The following is a 17020-nucleotide window of genomic DNA, read 5'->3' as shown; positions in this document are numbered from 1 at the left end:
TACTGTTTGTTTTCTGTGTTTGTTGGTTCCTTAGGTTGTAGATTGCCTTTTTGTTTGTTTTCTCTTCATGAATGCCATTTTTATTATACTAGTGGGTTTTGATTTTTCTTGGGTTTTTATGGCAGTGGTAGTTATTTTTCAGGAACCAAACCCAGTACTCCCTTGAGAATTTCTTGTAAGGGTGGTCGTGTGGTGGTGAATTCCCGCAGTTTTTGTTTGTCTGAGAAATATACTATTTGCCCTTCATTTTGGAAGGATAGCCTTGCACGGTAGAGTATTCTTGGCTGATAATCTCTGTCTTTTAGTTTTTTGAATATATCATCCCATTCCTTTCTGGCTTTCAGGGTTTGTGATGAAAAGTCTGATGTTAGCCTGATTGGGGCTCCCTTATAGGTGATTTGACGCTTCTCTCTTGCAGCTTTTAAGATTCTCTCTTTGTCTCTGAGTTTTGCCAATTTGACTGTAACATGTCTTGGAGAAGACCTTTTTGGGTTGAATACATTTGGAGATCGTTGAACTTCCTGGATCTGAAGATCTGTGATTTTTCCTATACCTGGAAAGTTTTCTGCCACTGTTTTGTTGAATATGTTTTCTTTTCTTTTTTTTTTTTTTTTTTTGTGTGTGTGTGTGTGTGTGTGTGTGTGTGTCGTTTTTCGTGACCGGCACTCAGCCAGTGAGTGCACTGGTCATTCCTATATAGGATCCGAACCCGCGGCGGGAGCGTCGCCGCGCTCCCAGCGCCGCACGCTACCGAGTGCGCCACGGGCTCGGCCCTTGTTGAATATGTTTTCAATGCAATCACCTTTTTCCTCCCCTTCTGGAATACCCATGACTTGGATATTTGAGCACTTAAGGTTGTCTGATATTTCTCTCAGATTTTCTTCAATGCCTTTGATTCTTTTTTCTTTTTTTTTTTTTTTTTTTTTTTGTCTGCTTGTGTTATTTCTAACAGCCCATCTTCAAGTTCAGAGGTTCTCTCTTCAACTTCGACAAGCTTGCTGGTTAAACTCTCCGTTGTGTTTTTTATTTCGCTGAATAACTTCTTCAATTCGGCAAGCTCTGCTACATTTTTTTTTAGGGCATTGATTTCCTTGTACATTTCCTCTTTCAGGTCCTGTATACTTTTCCTCATTTCATCATGATATCTGGCTGAGTTTTCTTGTATCTCATTCAGTTTCTTTAGAATTATCACTCAAAATTCCTTGTCACTCATTTCAAGGGCTTCTTGTTCTATAGGATCTAGAGCTTGAGATTTATTATCTTTGGGTGGTGTACTTTCTTGATATTTCGTATTTCTGGTATCTTTTCTTTGATATTTATTCATTGTGGCAGGGGGTTTCACAGTCCACAGTTCTGACACTATTGACTAACTAAGATGTTGCTGTGGTTGCCAGTTTGGTATGGCTACCTCAGTGACTACTCAGTTGGCCTCTAGTGCCTTGCGTGTGTGGTTGCCTCGGGTCTTGGGCCTCTCCGGGGAGCCACCTCTCTGGTCAGCTTGGACTCTGCCAGGCTACTGGGTGACTGGGTGGTACTGCAGGGTGTCGCTCCTGCCGCAGCTGCTTCCCCCCCGCTGCTGCTGCTGCCGCTGCCGCTTCCGCAGGTGGGCGCAGAGTCGTGCGGTCACTGGCTGCAAGCAGCGGCGGCTCCAACCTTTCTAGGGGCCCGCTCTGGGGTTGGGTTGGGGCAAGTCGCTACCTTTTCTTCTTTCCAAGTAGGCACTGTGGTGCTCGCTTCGGCAGCACATATACAAAGTAGGCACTGTGATTTCTTCCAGTCCCTGGGGACCCTGAGTCTTGAGTTTCCACCTCTGCCGCTGCCTTCAGACCGCCATCTTGTCGCCGGAAGTCAGCACTGCTCTCCTCTTACTCTAGTTATTCTTTGTCTTCATCAAGTCCTTAGAGTCACTGACTCCCCACTTTCTCAACATCAGTCACCTCGGCATGTCTTCATCTTCCTCCTTACTCTGTTTAGAATTTTTGTGTCTTGTCAGTATTATCCATCCCTTGCTAACACCCATTATTCCCTCGCGTTTTCTTTCATAGCATTTTACATTCATGGCAAGGTCTCTACCCTATTAAATCCATTATGTACCTCCATCTGATAGCAACCATTACTGGGAAAAAACAAAACTCTGCTGATGGCCCTCGTGTTGACTTCATGACCACAAATCTAATGTGGGTAGTTAGTGCCGCCTAACAGTTCTACTGCTCTTCCTTCTCTTCCTCAGACCTCCACCATCCCCTGTTGTGGGTCCCATCGTGACCTGGCCTCATTTTCTCCAAGAAATCAGACAAGAACACTCTCATTTTTCCACCCGCAAGCAACGAGTCTGTTCAAATCTGTATCAATTCTCTCACCTTCTCTCCTGTTACAGTGGCAACAATTCCTATGTCTCCCAATCCAGCCATTTACTGTGCTCTTGGTCCCATTCCCTCCTGCCTTCTCTGGGATGTTGCTGCTGTAATTATGGTTTTTTTTTTGCCTCCATAAGCAGTTCTCCTTGCTGTTGCATTACTTTCATTAGCCTATGTGCATTGTATTTTCTATCTTTAAAAAACAGAAATCTCTCCTAATCCCACATCCCCTTCCATTTAATGTCCCATTTCTTGGCACTATTCCCAGCAAAACTCCTTTAAAGAGTTGGCTTTCTCCCCTCAAGCTCTCTCCCCACCCTATTCCTCCAAGCTTGACTCCTCTGGACTGCTTTAATCAAGATCACCAGTAACTACCGTCTTGACAAATCCAAAGGTCATTTTTCTTATTTTTTTTTTGTCTTTACAGCAGCATTTGAAACTGTTCCTCCCTCCCTCTCAAAACATTCTTCCTTTGTTGTTTCCTTTGTGACCTTCTTCTCTGCATGACCTCTAAATGTTGGGGTATTCTAGACTGAAGCCTTAGCCCATCACTGTTCTCTTTTGACACACTATCCCTTAAGGATTTCAGCCAGTCCTGTGGCTTTAAATACTCTCCATAGGGCAGGCCTGAGGCTCACTTGAGAGAGTGTGGGTGCTGATAACACCAAGGCCGCCGGTTCGGATCCCTATGTAGGGATGGCCAGTTGGCTCACTTGGGAGAGTATGGTGCTGACATCACCAAGTCAAGGGTTAAGATCCCCTTACCAGTCATCTTCAAAAAAAAATAATATAAAGAAATACTGTCCATATGCCAGAGACTCCTAAATCTGTGTCTCCAGATTCCTGGTTGAGGACTGATGTTCTTACTTGATATCTCCACACGGATGTCTGTTAAGGATCTCAGACTTCAAATGGCCCAAAACTTGATTTCCTCCTCCCCTCCCATACTAGTCCACTCCACTCTGATGCATCTTAATAAATAGTACCACCTTCTACACATTTGCTTATGTCAAAAGTCTAGGCATTCCCTTCCTTACTCCCCTTTCTCCACACCTGCACATCTAGTCTGTCAAAGAGTCCTGATACATGCTGAGCACATCCACTTCTCTCATATAAGCCATCATCCTCTCTCACCTGCTGAGGCACTCGCCAGTGGGACCATGATGATGGCACTCACACCCCACCAACACTGAGCCTCACCTGAAGTAGTCTTGCAGCCAGTCTTCCTGCTTTCATTCTCCACCCTTTTAGTTAGTTCCTCACAGGGCACCCAGTCATCCTTTTGAAAATATAAATCTAATCATGTTACTTCTTATATTAAAATCTTTTTAGGGCTTCTGGAGATCGTGAGGGAAAATCTACCCATGCATACAAAATTTAGAAACATTTAGTGGTGATATCTAGTCCCCAGACTTGAGTTGAGTCCTTTCTCTTAGTTTCATTTGCTTATTTTAAATCTGGTTTTCATTTTCCCTTATCCCCTCCGGCCCTCCACGTTCTAAGTGGGGCATGGTGTCTGACATGGGTCACAGCCCCTCCTCTTTGAGAGCCGGCCAGAGCAGGCTCCCTGCTTGCTGTCACTGTTGACGAAGTCCCTGTCCACAACTTTAAGAGGGGACTCTCTCAGTAGTTCCTTCACTGCTGTGTGTAACTAGGACGATCTGTAATATCTAAAAGCTGTTAAGTGTGGGACAACAGTATTTCTTTTTCTTGTCATAGTGTGATTGTGTCTCTTCCTCTAGCTCATACATTCTGCTGCTCTCATGCCCACGTGGAACCTAGCAGCTCTAGTAGTTTTAAGGTCCCAGTCTTCAAACCTGGCTGAGAAACTCTGAAGGCAGTGTTGGGAGGGAACTGTGGTAGCAGAATCATTCCACCCACCAATGCCCTAAAAGCCAGTATAAGACCTAGTTGAGGTGAGCCTTAGTTAGAATTTTTTGAATTGAAATATATTGATTATACATATTTTTGGGGTACAGAGTTGAATATCAATACCTATGTACAGTGTGTGATGATCAAATCAAGATAATTAGTATATTCATCATTACAAAACGTAATCATCCTTTGTGTACATTAACCAATTTCTTACTAACCCAAAACAAGCTGTTCTGGTTGAAGAGAGGACCCAGAGCCCCAATCTCCGAGGCATTCCCTGGGCTCTTGGTGGGCACAGGTGAAAAAGCACTGGGCTGTGGTATTTCCTTGGTCCACCACTTTAATAATCCTGTCTTTTAAAATGAACTCACTGTCATTTATAAAAGGTTTCCTGAATGATCACGCATGAAAAGCAAGAGAAGTCACTAAAATGGGCTTTTAATAGTGATTATTTGGACTGTGAGACTGTCAGCAGTTTTTCTTTTCCTACTTTTCTTATTTTTTCCAAATCTTTTCTAATGAATATACAGTACCTGTATATTTGAGAATTTTTAAAGTGCCAATAGTGAAGAATCTTAGATCTTACCCTAAAATGCTCTAAAAAAAAAAAAAAAAGACAGTATAACTATGTTTTGTTTATTTACATATTTATGTCTTGACTTGTTCTGCAGAGATTGAATAAGTCCATTTACGCAGATATTTACTGTGAGCTACCATATGCCAGGCATTGTACAAGGTGCCAGCAATACAAAGATGAAAAGAGACAGCCCGTCCCCACAAGGATCTGTAGAGAGAAATGAGCCAGGTGCAAGCAGAGAGAGACAGTAAACTGTCTCCTGCTCACTAGCAAGGGCAAAAAAGCGAGTGCTAGCGACTTAAAGGTACCACTGCAGATTAAAGAGAAAAGGGATAAAAGGATACTGTGGACTGGGCTGTGGTGAAGCACCATGGTCAGGTGGGAATGTGAATGGGTTCAGTTTTTCTGGATTAGTAGTCTGACATATGTAAGCAGCTCTAAAATGTGGAAATACCCCAAGGGAGGAAAAAAGGAATCAAAACAAAGACTTCCACTCCTCCTCCTCCTCTCTCCCCCCAGCCACTGAGACCATGGGTATAGTTCTTCACAGACACTGTCAGTGTTACAAACTCAGCTGTAAATAAGTAACACCAGATGGTTAACTGATCATCTCTGGTGAGGATCGCAAGTTAATTGGGATGATGTGAAGTACTATAAGGATCCTCCAAGTTTTCAGTACCTTGGGGATGAAGTAAGAGGTGGCTGTACTGAGAGAGGGTCAGGCTGCTCTACCACCCATGGCATTCTGAACCTCTCACCTCTCACATGTGTCCCTCCAGGAGAAGTGTGCCCAGTACTGGCCGTCTGATGGACTGGTGTCTTACGGAGACATAACAGTGGAGCTGAAGAAAGAGGAGGAATGTGAGAGCTACACCGTCCGAGACCTCCTGGTCACCAACACCAGGGTAAGAGGGCTGGTGGGTGGGGCTCCTCCCACAGGGAAAGCAGGGTTGGCCCTGCCTCCCTGATCCCCCTTCCTCCAAAGGAGAACAAGAGCCGACAGATCCGGCAGTTCCACTTCCATGGCTGGCCTGAAGTGGGCATCCCCAGTGACGGAAAGGGCATGATCAGCATCATCGCAGCTGTACAGAAGCAGCAGCAGCAGTCAGGGAACCACCCCATCACTGTGCACTGCAGGTACTGCTTGCCCAGCCCCAGACCTTAGTGGGGAAGGAGCGTGGAGACAGGCCATTGGGGTTGGGGGAGCACTGGTAAGTGTGCATTGGACCGTGAGGAAAGTTGGACAAGCGCAGGATGTTGGTGAGTACTTAGCAATCAAGTTTGATGATCAAGACAGGGCTGGATGATAAGAGAGGATCTTGGAGTATGAACTTGGCATATTCAGTGCTGGGGAACTAATACTGTCAAGATCTTGGGCAGGGAAACATTCAGGGTGGTTTAGGGGATCCAGGATAGCAGCAGAGGAGACTGACAGTAAAGAGAGCATTGGGCATATGAGCGGTGAGGGCCTGGCTTCCTTAGGAAGCACAGGAAAAGAGAAAAGGGCAATTCTTCTGAAAAACAGTTTGCAGAAAAATGAACAAGAGTAAGAACTTGGGGTAGAAGAGGAATCAAGAATGTCTCCCAAGTTTGAGCCTGGGTTATTGGTAACAGTCAGTGTGACCAACAGAAGAAAGGTGGTGAGGAGGCTCTTTTGGAAGGAGGAGGTGAATTTTGGAATTTTGTTTGAGGCATGTTGTCTGAGATTACATTTTAGAAAAAATGCACTCCTTTATTTATAGTCAGCAGCTTAGAAGGCCCAACCTGATCTGAGGGCTCTCTGCTCAGGCCAGGCAGGGGCGTGTACCAGAGGCTAGTGTCTCCCGGGGGCTCTGACCTCACCCCGACCGCTCCCCTTCCTTCCTTCATCAGATCAGCTGCACAGATTTCAGCAGACTAGTCATCCTTCTGCCTTGGCCTGAGGTGCTTCTTTCCCAGACAGCCATAGGGCTTCACTCTCACCTTCCACGGGTCTCTGCTCACATGGCCTCCTGTCAGAGAGCCTCCCTGAACACCCTGCCTCCTGTTCCTCTTTTTGTTTCCCTTACTGCATATCTGATTGTCTACGGGTAGTACTAAACCCCACAGTCCCTGCCACAGAGTAGACACTCAGTAAGTGTCTAGTGAGTGAATCAACTGATAACACTGACCAGGGTGGATAGAGTCTGGATTCCTTGGATTTAAGAAGAAAATGAGAGGCATGGAAAAGAATCAGTAGATACACAAAAGGTATAGAGGGGCTGGGTTTGTCAAGGAAAGGAAAGACAGGACTAGAACCTGTTCTAACCTGAGCAAGCAGCAAGTCAGGGCAATCAGTCATGTTTGCAGGTGGATGGCATGGGCTCAGTGCTGCTGGGCATGAGTGAGGGTCATCACCATAGGCGAGTCCCTCAGCAGGCACATGGGCTATGCAGGAGGAGCAGCAGGGCACACCACCCCAGAGCTGTGCTGTCACAGGGCTCCTCCAGGCTGGGTGGGGTCCACAAGGCAGAGATGAGTATGCGCCTCCTGCTGCCACGCCACCCGCTCCATTGGATGACAGACCTCAGGACCACTACCCTCAGCCTTTGTCTGCTCCTTACCACTGTCACTTACCCCTTTGGCACAGAGGGTCGTAGCAGGCATGGTAAGTGTGTCTGCTGTGTTACAGCGCTGGGGCAGGAAGGACGGGGACCTTCTGTGCCCTGAGCACCGTCCTGGAGCGTGTGAAAGCGGAGGGGATTTTGGATGTCTTCCAGACCGTCAAGAGCCTGAGGCTGCAGAGGCCACACATGGTCCAGACACTGGTATGCTCCTCCACGTATTGGTTTGTGCCACTACACCATTTGCGGCCCTTCTCTGTCAGGGCTAGCTCAGGGAGGAGGCTCTTGAGAGGGGCCTACCCAGTAGATAGAAGCCTTTCCACGCCTAGCCCCACCATTACCCGAGGTGCCCCAGGCAGACAGGAAGCACCTTGGGAGGCAGGATTGCAGTGGGAGCATAGACTCTGTCTCCAGAGGGATGTGAGAGGTTAGAAGGGGGTGCCTGGGTGTGACACAGGGCTCGTCAGTGCTTCTCCCTGGGTCCTGGGCAAGGAAGACCCAGGAGTACGTGCCTTTGTTCGGCTCAAGTTCCCTGTTCAGAGGTCTGACTCTTAACGGTCTGAATATCCACAGAGGTTTTCCTGAATCCCCTGGAACTAGAAATGTTTAAGAGGGAAAGAAAAGTGAATTTTAGGTTTGGGAGGAGATGAGGCTTTGAGAGCCAGGGCACGTCTCAGTCTGGTGGCCATGGTGAGGTGTGGGCCACACTCCAGCTGCTCCATCCCTCAGCCCAGCACACTCACATCTGACCTCCGCAGGGATGAGGACTTTCCTCGTCATCTCTGGTCAGCTCTGCTTATAGAATTTCTGCCATACTCATCCCACAAGGGGAATGCTGTCAGAACTCTGGCAGACAGGTCAGGGCTCAGGTGGAAGTCCAATAATATTCATTTCCTTTCAGTTTTCCTTTTTTTTTTTTAAAGTTCCATTAGGAACAGCAGGTACTGCATTCTGTTCAGTAACCCTGGCATTTCCCCCCACCTTTCACTCTCCAGGAACAGTATGAATTCTGCTACAAGGTGGTGCAGGAATATATTGACGCATTCTCAGATTATGCCAACTTCAAGTAAGAGGCGACGAGGGCCCACGGACAGGAGACTTGCCTTTAATATTTTGTAATATTCTGTTTTGTTAATATACCCAAAATTGTGTATATATCTTATAACTGTTTTAGAAATTGGTACAAGGCTTCTATTACCTATTAGGTGGAGATTTTATATGTAAATGTGTTAGCCCTGATAGTCCTTTTTCCAATGTTTTATTGGGGAATTAAATAGTGTGATGTTTGGATTGATATCGTGACATCCTCAGCCTGGAAACTGGGCAGGATTGTTCTTTGGTTTTTACACCTTTTCCTAAAGAAGATAAACACAAAATCCATTCCAGGTTGCTCAGCACCAACTAAGAAAAAAAGCACAAAGTTCTTGGAGCACTTGAGGAAAGTGGTTGTCCCAGTACCCCCATACACTGTAAATATCCCTCCCCTCTTCAGCCCCACCCCGTTCTCCCACAGCCTACATCCCAGCATACCACCGCGGGGCATAACGGGACCAGAGCGGTATCTCTGGCACCACACTAGGGATTATCAGGTAATAAAAGCTTTGACTCCCTAAGGAAATGTCTCCCTTTGTCTGGGGTGGGGCAGCCATACAGGGCTGGGTTCTCCTAGGCTGCTCCTGGTCCTGCCATTGCTGTTCTCTCGCAGCTGGCTGAGAGATCACCCAGTCCCTCCTTTCCATCCAGCTCAATCCCCCAGCTCTTAGATAATCACCAGGACCCTCCTCTCATTCCCAGCACATCTTTGGTGCAATAGTCCCAGCCAACCTCATTCCCTGGGGAAGATGGTGAGGGTCCTCACTGAGTTTCCCTAAGCGAGGGGCACAGGGCAGAAAGAAGCTGGCTTGGATCTGGGGCTGAGGCCAGTCTGACTTCTCCAAATCTTCAGGTCCACACTTACTATGTTAAATAGCTTCCACTTCCTTTCATGCGTTTCATTTCCAGGACTTTTATGTGGAAGTATATCACAGATCCAGAAGCCAGATGGTGGGAGTCTTAGATCCCAACTTGGTTTTGAGCCTGACATGTTAGAAAAAAAGTGTCAAACTTTTGTGCGTTAAATTAGGTGGTTTTTCACTTATTTCTCATGTAACACTCTACCCTGTCCAGAGGGCCAGTGTCCTTCCATCTTCAGGCCCCAATATTCTTAGGTTATTCTCATCTTCATGTTGAAACTGGGTCGCTGCTATAACCTAGTCATATGCCACACTTAACTGCAGGGGTGCTGGGAAATGTGATCTTTAGTCGGGGGCACATTTGGGAGGGCGGGTCTGTCCACTGCCTCCTAGCCTCATGAGCAGCTCATCATGGGAGCAGGAGTCTAAACTGGCTGTTGTGGCAGAGCTCTGGTGGCTCTCAGGCCTTTCTTGAAGAGCCAGGGCAGACCCTGGACTCCTTAGAGGCTTCAGGAGTGAGAAATGGTACCCCAGCCTCATCCATGGAGGCACACTCAAGAGGCCATTGCTGCTGTGCTGCTTGGAGGTGGGGGGACTTGAGCAGGACCTGAGGGATGCTGGAGATTTAGATGAGAAAAAGGGAGGAAAGGTCAAGTGGAGCCACATCACAGGGGGCCTTAGAGTCCAGGCAAAGCAGTAAACACATAGTGGCTCCAGTAGGGGAGCCAGTTGTGCACCACATATTCAGGATGTTAATGGAAGGAAGGGACCCAGGAGGCCTGTGGGAGCCAGGGGTGCAACAACGGACCACTTCTGGAAGCTTGCAGGAGGTGAGTGGAAGTCATTAGAGGCACTCGGTCCTTCCTTAGGAACTTAGGAACTAAGGAAGTAGGCAGTAAACTCAAAACTGAAGTTTTGAAAGAAGCGTGGACCATGCTCAGACCTCACTTCACCGAGTCGCTCCCTCCTAGGTTGCAGTTTCCTTCATCACCCCCCTCCCAAATATTCAAGTCTCTTTAAAAAAAAAAAAGCATTTCCCCCAGTACTAAGTTCTTCCCCCTTCATCACAGATTTCTTGAAAATGTCTGTGCTCTGACTCTTTCTTCTTCTTCACTTCATTCCCACATGTTCCTTGGTGCTAACCCCAGGAGTCCATCATCTTTCTGTCCACTAGCTGATCCCCTCGGTTAGTGACTCTCCTGACTTTTATCCTTACCCTTTAGCTTCTCCTCCACGGTCTCCTTAGAGGTTGGGGTTTCCAAGTCTGTGGGACCCTCAGCTCTACTCCAACCCCGACACCCCCAGCGCTGGGTCCTGCTTCCTGCCAAGTCACTCCACCAGGGTGCTTCAGAAGCATCTGTCTCACTCCCTGCTCCAGGGCTTCACCCAGTCCTTTGGGTTCCACCTCAGTCTCTCCAAAGCCCACTGTTCTTTCCTCCAGCCCTCCAGCATTCTGCCCCCCGCTGCCACTCCTCAGCCCCACAGCTCCACCGGTGGCTCCTATGGTCCTCCGTTTTGTTCCTTACGCTGGGGCATGCCACTGCTGCCATTCCCTGTTTCCGCAACTCTAGCTAACTTGTCTTCATCCTTCACCCCGGGCCATGTGCTCAGGGCTTGTGCCCTTCTGTGCTCTGACAGCACCTGAGTTTTTGTTTCGCTCTAAAGCTCTGCTTTCCCAGCTGACTGCAAGCAGCTCCCAGCTGGAATGATTTTGTGTCCTCAGGACCAAGCATTGGTTGGAACTCAATGGTGAACAAGCAGCTTTCTGTGTTCTGCTGAGAGGGACACAAGGATGAATCCCAGAGTGGACAGCTGTAGAGGAACGTCTGCAACTATCCTGAAAAGCTAAGTATGTTGCCAGAAAGAAAGGGACCAGAGCTTTCACTTGGGAGCTTAGTGTACTGGTTTGAGTTTCTCAGGAAAAACCATAATCAAATTACAGAAAAAATAAAGACACCCCATTCCTCTTTTAAAATTAAACACCAGGGACTTTGAATAAAACATTAGGTAAATCCAAACCAGAACTAAGCTAGTTTATTGAACTCAGTTATTTTACTAAATCACAAAGCAGATGTTTTCCTAAAAATCACCCGGTTAACAAAGTCTGTATTTCCCCAAACAATGTAACTGAACATACAGTCCATACATTCATTTTAGGTTCCTGCAAATAAGTCAACTTGGAAATTCACAGGTGTGCCCATCCTGCCTGAAGGCTGAAGTACAGGTACCCAGGACACACTGGTGCCCATTATGCCTTCCCTCCCTCATCCTTGTCACAGGATTTGACGTACCTGCTCTGCCAATGACTGTTCACTGCAATGCCAAGTCTGGCCTTGGCTCTCACATTTGCTGTTGTGCTGAAATGTGGAGATTGGCTATTAACCCTGTAGACAGGCCTCTGACACCTGGAGGCTGATGGCTGGAGGTGGAAAGCTGAGATGCTGATGCAAGCTGAGAGACAAACAGCCCCGGCTAGCTTTGTCCAAATCCACAAATGATCCCAGGTTGAGCACAGGGTGGAGAGGGGTTAGAACCTTGAAGGACAAAATTATTCTACCCCTTGCTTATAGCCCCAGGGAGGATGCAGTGCCCCTTCAGCCAGGCCCCCCCTCATGAAGAGAGGCCACTCCTGGCTAGGTACTGTTCCCTGAAACCCACTTCCATCTGGAATGACCCAGCCCTAGTGCCCAGGTGTGTGGATACAAACTATTCCACCCTACCCATTTTACAGGTGACCAAACAAGCCCTCAAGGAGGGTGGCAAGACCTCTACAGGCTGCTCGGATCCCTACTCTTATGCCCCTACTTTTCCACTGGGGAGAGCCATGAGCTGGGTGGGAGTCTGGGAATCCCCAAGCATTGCCTCTCCGCAGTGCCCTTGAGGCCACAATTTCCCTTTTGGGCCAGGAAGGGCAGTGAGGGCTTTAGAGGCCTCAAGGGCAGGAACTTGAGGATGCAGCCTGCGATGTGGGAAGGTGAGACCAGGACGTGGGCCAGCCTGGAGCAGGAGTCCTGTGACTTCAGACCTTTGGGAAGATGGGGTGGAGGGAAGCATCTGTCTGGTGACCACAGGGCCAGTGGCTGCCTAGTGGGTGCTCATGGAGTGGGAAGAGGGTTGAGTGGCAAGCTGTTCCCCTGCCCCTCTTTCAAGACGTCACTGGAGCCTGTGGGCCTGGAAGCGGGGGGTGGACCCGCCTGGTCAATAAATCCTGGGGTTGTCTGGCAGCGCCTGAAGGAGCCACCTCGTCCACAGCTCTCCCTCGGTGAGTGAGGAGGCTGCCCTCCCTAAGAGCTGGGGCTCCTGGGTCAAGCTCCACCTTGGGTGCATGGCGCCCTGCCCTTCTTCCCTCCGCCTCAAACTCCTATACCCCTTCCCCCCTCCCAAATTCCTCCACCCCTGAACCTTATCCAGAAAAGCCCTCTTTCCCTCTTCTGTCCCAGACAGCCTTACTATCTATTGCTGTGCTTGCTGCCCCTGGCATGGGAGAAGCAAGGGGTAGAAGCACTTGCTCCTGCCACCACTGAACACCCGTTCCACATCCCCATCTACCACGGGAGAGATGTGGTGGGCCACAGAGAAAAGGGGCAGAGGGCCTGCCACTCTAGTTCCATAGCACCGGCTGCCCTAAATACCCCCACATTGCTGTCTCATGGAGAACTCCCCTGACCATCCATTCGTCCACCCATCCACTGGCCTGAATTCTCTTCCCCTCTCCAACCTTCTTCCACTTCTGGAACTCCCTGAAGGAAGGAGGGACGGGAGGGTCCTCAGAGCTTTGCAAGGTGGGATAGCCTTTGTGACCCAGAGCTCTGGGAGAAGACTAGTCCCCTGGAGCATCCTCCCCTGGGCAGGGCCAGGAGCTCTTAGGATCTGGACCCCTGCAGACCTGGGATGAAGAGGAGTGGCAGAAAGGGAAAGGCATTAGGATACAGGAAAGCTGTCCCTGAGGTGCCAGTTGTCCAAGGTGACCCTGGAGGAGGAGGAAGGGTGTATATGTGGTATTGTCAGACTCTTTAAGTGCTGTCTACTCCACACAGCAACCCTGCCATGGCCAGCTCCAGACTGGGCCTTCTGCTACTGCTGCTGCTGCTGATGGCCGTCCATCCTGGACCTTCAGAGGCTTAGCACTGATCCCATGACTGGTACCCTGGAGGAAAGCGAGCCTCTAGCTCAGCCCAGGACCCTCAGAGTGCCCTTAAGCCCCCGGGTGGGCGATGGGTTTCCCCAGCCAAAGGGGGAGGAAGAAGGTCCTGGCTGGGGCTCCTCCACCTACCCTGAGCCAGGGTTGGGGGTAGGGAGGACAGGCTGCAGCCTCAGTTCCCTTCTGAGGAAGGGTCCTGGACACTGCAGCAGGTAGCGCAGCCCATACTGCCCATGGCCTCCCAAGCGATGCCCTGGCTGCCCCGGAGGACAGTGTGCCCTGGGAGGGCCAGACTGTGACCTGATGTTTCCTCCACAGGAAGCAGCACCTGGTGAGTGTGGTGAGAGGCTCCCAGCATTCAAAACCAGCCACTGGTCACCAGTGGCCATCATGGCTTGGGATTGGGGAGGGCAGGGGATGAGACACCACTGCGATGCCCCCTGCCACAGCACAACCAGATGTTTCTCTGTGCTCCTGCTTCACACAAAGCGGGTGCCATCTGCCATCCTTCCTGTTTCCTGGGAGAATTCTACACAACTTATAAAATTGTGTTAGATTGAAGTAAAAGATTGGAAGTCACTAGTGGAGTAAGAGATAATTGTACTAAAAACTTCCATAAATTAAAAAAATAATAACAAGACAGTGGCGGCCATGGGGTCCCCCAGGCTTTTTGTTTCATCAAGCTGACATGCTCCAAGGTGGGCAGGCCCCTGGCTGCGGGGAAGAGGTGAGGGGTGCAACCTGAGACAAATAGGCAGTAGGGTCTGGAGGACCAGGTGGCAGCTGACACGTGCACCAGGAATGAAGGACTCAGTGACTCCCCAAGACTATGGTTTATTACTGTTTTGCAAATTGAACTTAAAGTGCACTAGGGGAGCACGATAACTAAAGGAGAATGTAATAAGTTCCTATGAGGCAAAGCCTTGTCGCCTAGTGTCATGGGTGTGAACTCAGATTTTTACGTATCAGGTTTGGAAAATACACATTTTATACATACAGTATAACCGGCTGGAGATATGCTACGTATCTCCAGCATCCTGGCCGCTGGGTCCTCGGGTTCCTGTGGGTGGAGGGGCGCGTTTGGCTTGAGAAGAAGCTTGGGGAACACCACAGCCACCACTGTCTTATTTTTTATTTATGGAGGTTTTTAATACAATTATCTCCTTCTACTCCACCAGTAACTTCCGATCTGTTGTTTTAATCTAACATAAGTATTTAGACAACATAAGCCGCAGAGTGATAGGCTCCGGGAGGCCAGGTGGGGACAAGGAGGGTGGGTGCCCGGAAGGCGGCAGTTCGGAGATCACGTGACTAGAGTATCACGTGAGGTGACCGCCCCTCTCCCTCAGCCGACTGCAGCTCGAGCCCACCGCCCTCCAATAAAATGTGAGGTCTCCGAAGCTGTCTCGAGTTCTCTCTTTTATCTCCTCCCTCTCCTACCCCCGCTGAGACCCTTCCCCGCTTGGGGGCTGGAGGGACGCGGGCCGGCCTGGCTGGCGAGAGGGTCGACCGGCGGCCCGGGACCCGTAGGGAGGGGCCAGCCAGAGCCCGGGGGCAGGGTGCCCGTGCCGCCCGCGGAGGAGGGGCTGAGGGGCGGGGAGCCCGGGGACTACCGGTCCCACAGTGCCCCGCGGCCACTTCCGGCTGTCGGCGGCGTCTGGGCGGTACGGGCCGGGGTGAGCGGAGTGGGTCATGCTGCGCGCGCTGAGCGGCCTGGGAGCGCGGCCCCCGTGCAGGCCCCCGGCCCTGCTGCTGCTGCTGCCCGCGCGGGGCCGCAAGAGCCGCCATGACCCGCCGGCCAAGTCCAAGGTCGGGCGCGTGGCGACCCCGCCCGCGGTGGACCCTGCGGAGTTCTTTGTGATGATAGAGCGTTACCGGCAGTACCGCCAGACCGTGCGCGCCCTCAGGTGCGTGTGACGGAGGGGAGGTGGCCGTCGGCGCCCTCAGGGGAGCGTGGGTGCGGGCGGGCGGAGAGGGCACAGACCTGAAGCGTGTCGCCGCCCAGGCAGGAGTTCGTATCCGAGGTGCGGAACAAGGTGCACGAGGCCCGATCCGGGGTCCTGGTGGAGCGCAAGACCCTGGAGGACGCCGCCGAGCACCGGGAACTGATGGCCTGGAACCAGGCGGAGAACCGGCGGCTGCACGAGCTGCGGTGCGTGGGGCGGGAGACGGGGTGAGGCGGGAGACGGGATGAGGCGGGGCGGCCGGCCTGGGAGAGGCCCCAGCCCTGCTCAGCCCCGGCCTCTTGCCCCCCGCAGGATAGCCAGGTTGCGGCAGGAGGCGCGGGAGCGGGAGCAGCGGCAGGCCGAGGAGCAGGCCCGCCAGGCCCAAGAGGCGCAGGCCTGGGTGCAGCTCAAGGAGCAAGAAGTGCTGCAACTGCAGGTGGGCAGGGGCTCCAGAGGGCGGGGCTCGAGGCCGCGGGCTCGGCTGGGGTGACAGTGGGCATTCTGGGCGTGCAGAGACTGAGAGAGACTTGGCAGATGAGGATTTGGGAGAGAAGGGGAATGTAAGCAGGGTCCCTGGGAGGTGGTAAGCCGGTGTCTGGTGGAGGGATCCCGCGTGCCTCAGGAATTTGTGTTTTGCCTTACAGGCAATAAAAGTCATTGAAGGGTTAAATTTTCTAGGCTAGGGTTGTCAGGGGTGGGTCTTAAAAGCAGAGAGACCAGTTAGGAGTAGTGCAGTGATGAGATGAGGCTTGAATTAAAGTAATAGATTGCGAAGGACGAGTTTGAGAGCGATAAAAAGGAGACCGGGTAACACTGAGGAGCTTGATTCCATGTGTCACAGCTGGTGCTTGGTGTTCTGGCTAAGGTGTCCTGCAGATGATTGTCTAAGAAAGAGGAATGTGGCAGGCAGCCTTGCCTGATGTTATTCCAAAGGAAGGTCCTTGGGGCGCTCACAGAGGACCTGGGGTCCAGGCATCCTTCCCCCCCGGGGGGGAGGGGCTAGAGGCCAGGAGGCTACTGCACAGGCCACCATGTGCCAGAGTCTCCCATTCAGCTGGCCTTTTCTCTCTCCCAATAGGAGGAGGCAAAAAACTTTATCACCCGAGAGAACCTGGAGGCGAGGGTGGAAGAAGCATTGGATTCCCCAAAAAGCTACAACTGGGCCATCACCAGAGAGGGGCTGGTGGTTAGATCACGGGGCAGTGGCTCCTAGGGGCCCAGTAAGGACAGTGCCCGCCCAGGGACCATGTGTGTATGGGGGTAAGCTGGAATAAACTTGAGCCGGAATAAAGCAGTTGGTGTTCCTTATGAGGAAGACTCTGCCTTTTCCAGTGCAGCCTTCAAGTTCTGGCTTGTGCCCTCACCGCTTGGTCAGGAATTCCCAAACATGGTACTCTGTTCTGCTCCCATGTACAGCCTCAGCAGAGCACCTACCCTAGAGTGGGTTCATCTCACAGAGGATCAGACTGGGCAGCCAGGTCATCTGAAGATCATCGAGTCAAGTGGTTGGCAAATTACAATCCATGGGCCAAATGTGGCCTGCTGCCTATTTTTTGTAAATAAAGTTTTATTGGCACTCAGCCACTCCCA

At 50.7% G+C, this 17020-nt stretch overlaps 3 protein-coding genes across 6 annotated transcripts in view; all 3 read left to right on the top strand.

Annotated features, from left to right (window-relative positions):
• PTPRA (protein tyrosine phosphatase receptor type A) overlaps positions 1-8685 on the top strand; it is a 152926-nt gene extending 144241 nt beyond the window's left edge. For all 4 annotated transcript variants that reach the window (XM_063075681.1, XM_063075672.1, XM_063075691.1 and 1 more), the window contains 4 exons: positions 5589-5714; positions 5795-5946; positions 7460-7595; positions 8387-8685. In XM_063075681.1, the coding sequence (XP_062931751.1) occupies positions 5589-5714; positions 5795-5946; positions 7460-7595; positions 8387-8461 (489 nt within the window). In that variant the 3' untranslated portion in view covers positions 8462-8685. The remainder of the gene's footprint in view (positions 1-5588; positions 5715-5794; positions 5947-7459; positions 7596-8386) is intronic.
• A 4705-nt stretch (positions 8686-13390) lies between these two features.
• Positions 13391-14215, top strand: LOC134369645 (progonadoliberin-2). The gene is given in 3 exon segments (XM_063086278.1): positions 13391-13550; positions 13694-13815; positions 14168-14215. Coding segments are annotated over 3 exon segments (330 nt in total).
• Positions 14216-15139: 924 nt separating this feature from the next.
• MRPS26 (mitochondrial ribosomal protein S26) lies at positions 15140-17020 on the top strand. Its single transcript, XM_063113573.1, has 4 exons — positions 15140-15391; positions 15490-15636; positions 15743-15866; positions 16509-17020. The coding sequence occupies exons 1-4, from the start codon at positions 15177-15179 to the stop codon at positions 16641-16643; spliced, it is 621 nt and encodes a 206-aa protein (XP_062969643.1). The 5' UTR covers positions 15140-15176; the 3' UTR covers positions 16644-17020.

Source organism: Cynocephalus volans, chromosome 1 (genome assembly GCF_027409185.1).
Source record: "Cynocephalus volans isolate mCynVol1 chromosome 1, mCynVol1.pri, whole genome shotgun sequence".
Classification (NCBI taxonomy): Eukaryota; Metazoa; Chordata; class Mammalia; order Dermoptera; family Cynocephalidae; genus Cynocephalus; species Cynocephalus volans.
This window is presented reverse-complemented; position numbering and strand designations above follow the sequence as displayed.

What these genes read in the sequence shown, in the direction of transcription:
- MRPS26 (XM_063113573.1), top strand. Translation starts at nt 15,177, where the DNA reads ATGCTGCGCGCGCTGAGCGGCCTGGGAGCGCGGCCCCCGTGCAGGCCC. An exon ending in CGGCGGCTGCACGAGCTGCG is followed by an intron (nt 15,637 to 15,742) that starts GTGCGTGGGGCG and finishes TGCCCCCCGCAG; the next exon opens with GATAGCCAGGTTGCGGCAGG. An exon ending in AAGAAGTGCTGCAACTGCAG is followed by an intron (nt 15,867 to 16,508) that starts GTGGGCAGGGGC and finishes CTCTCCCAATAG; the next exon opens with GAGGAGGCAAAAAACTTTAT.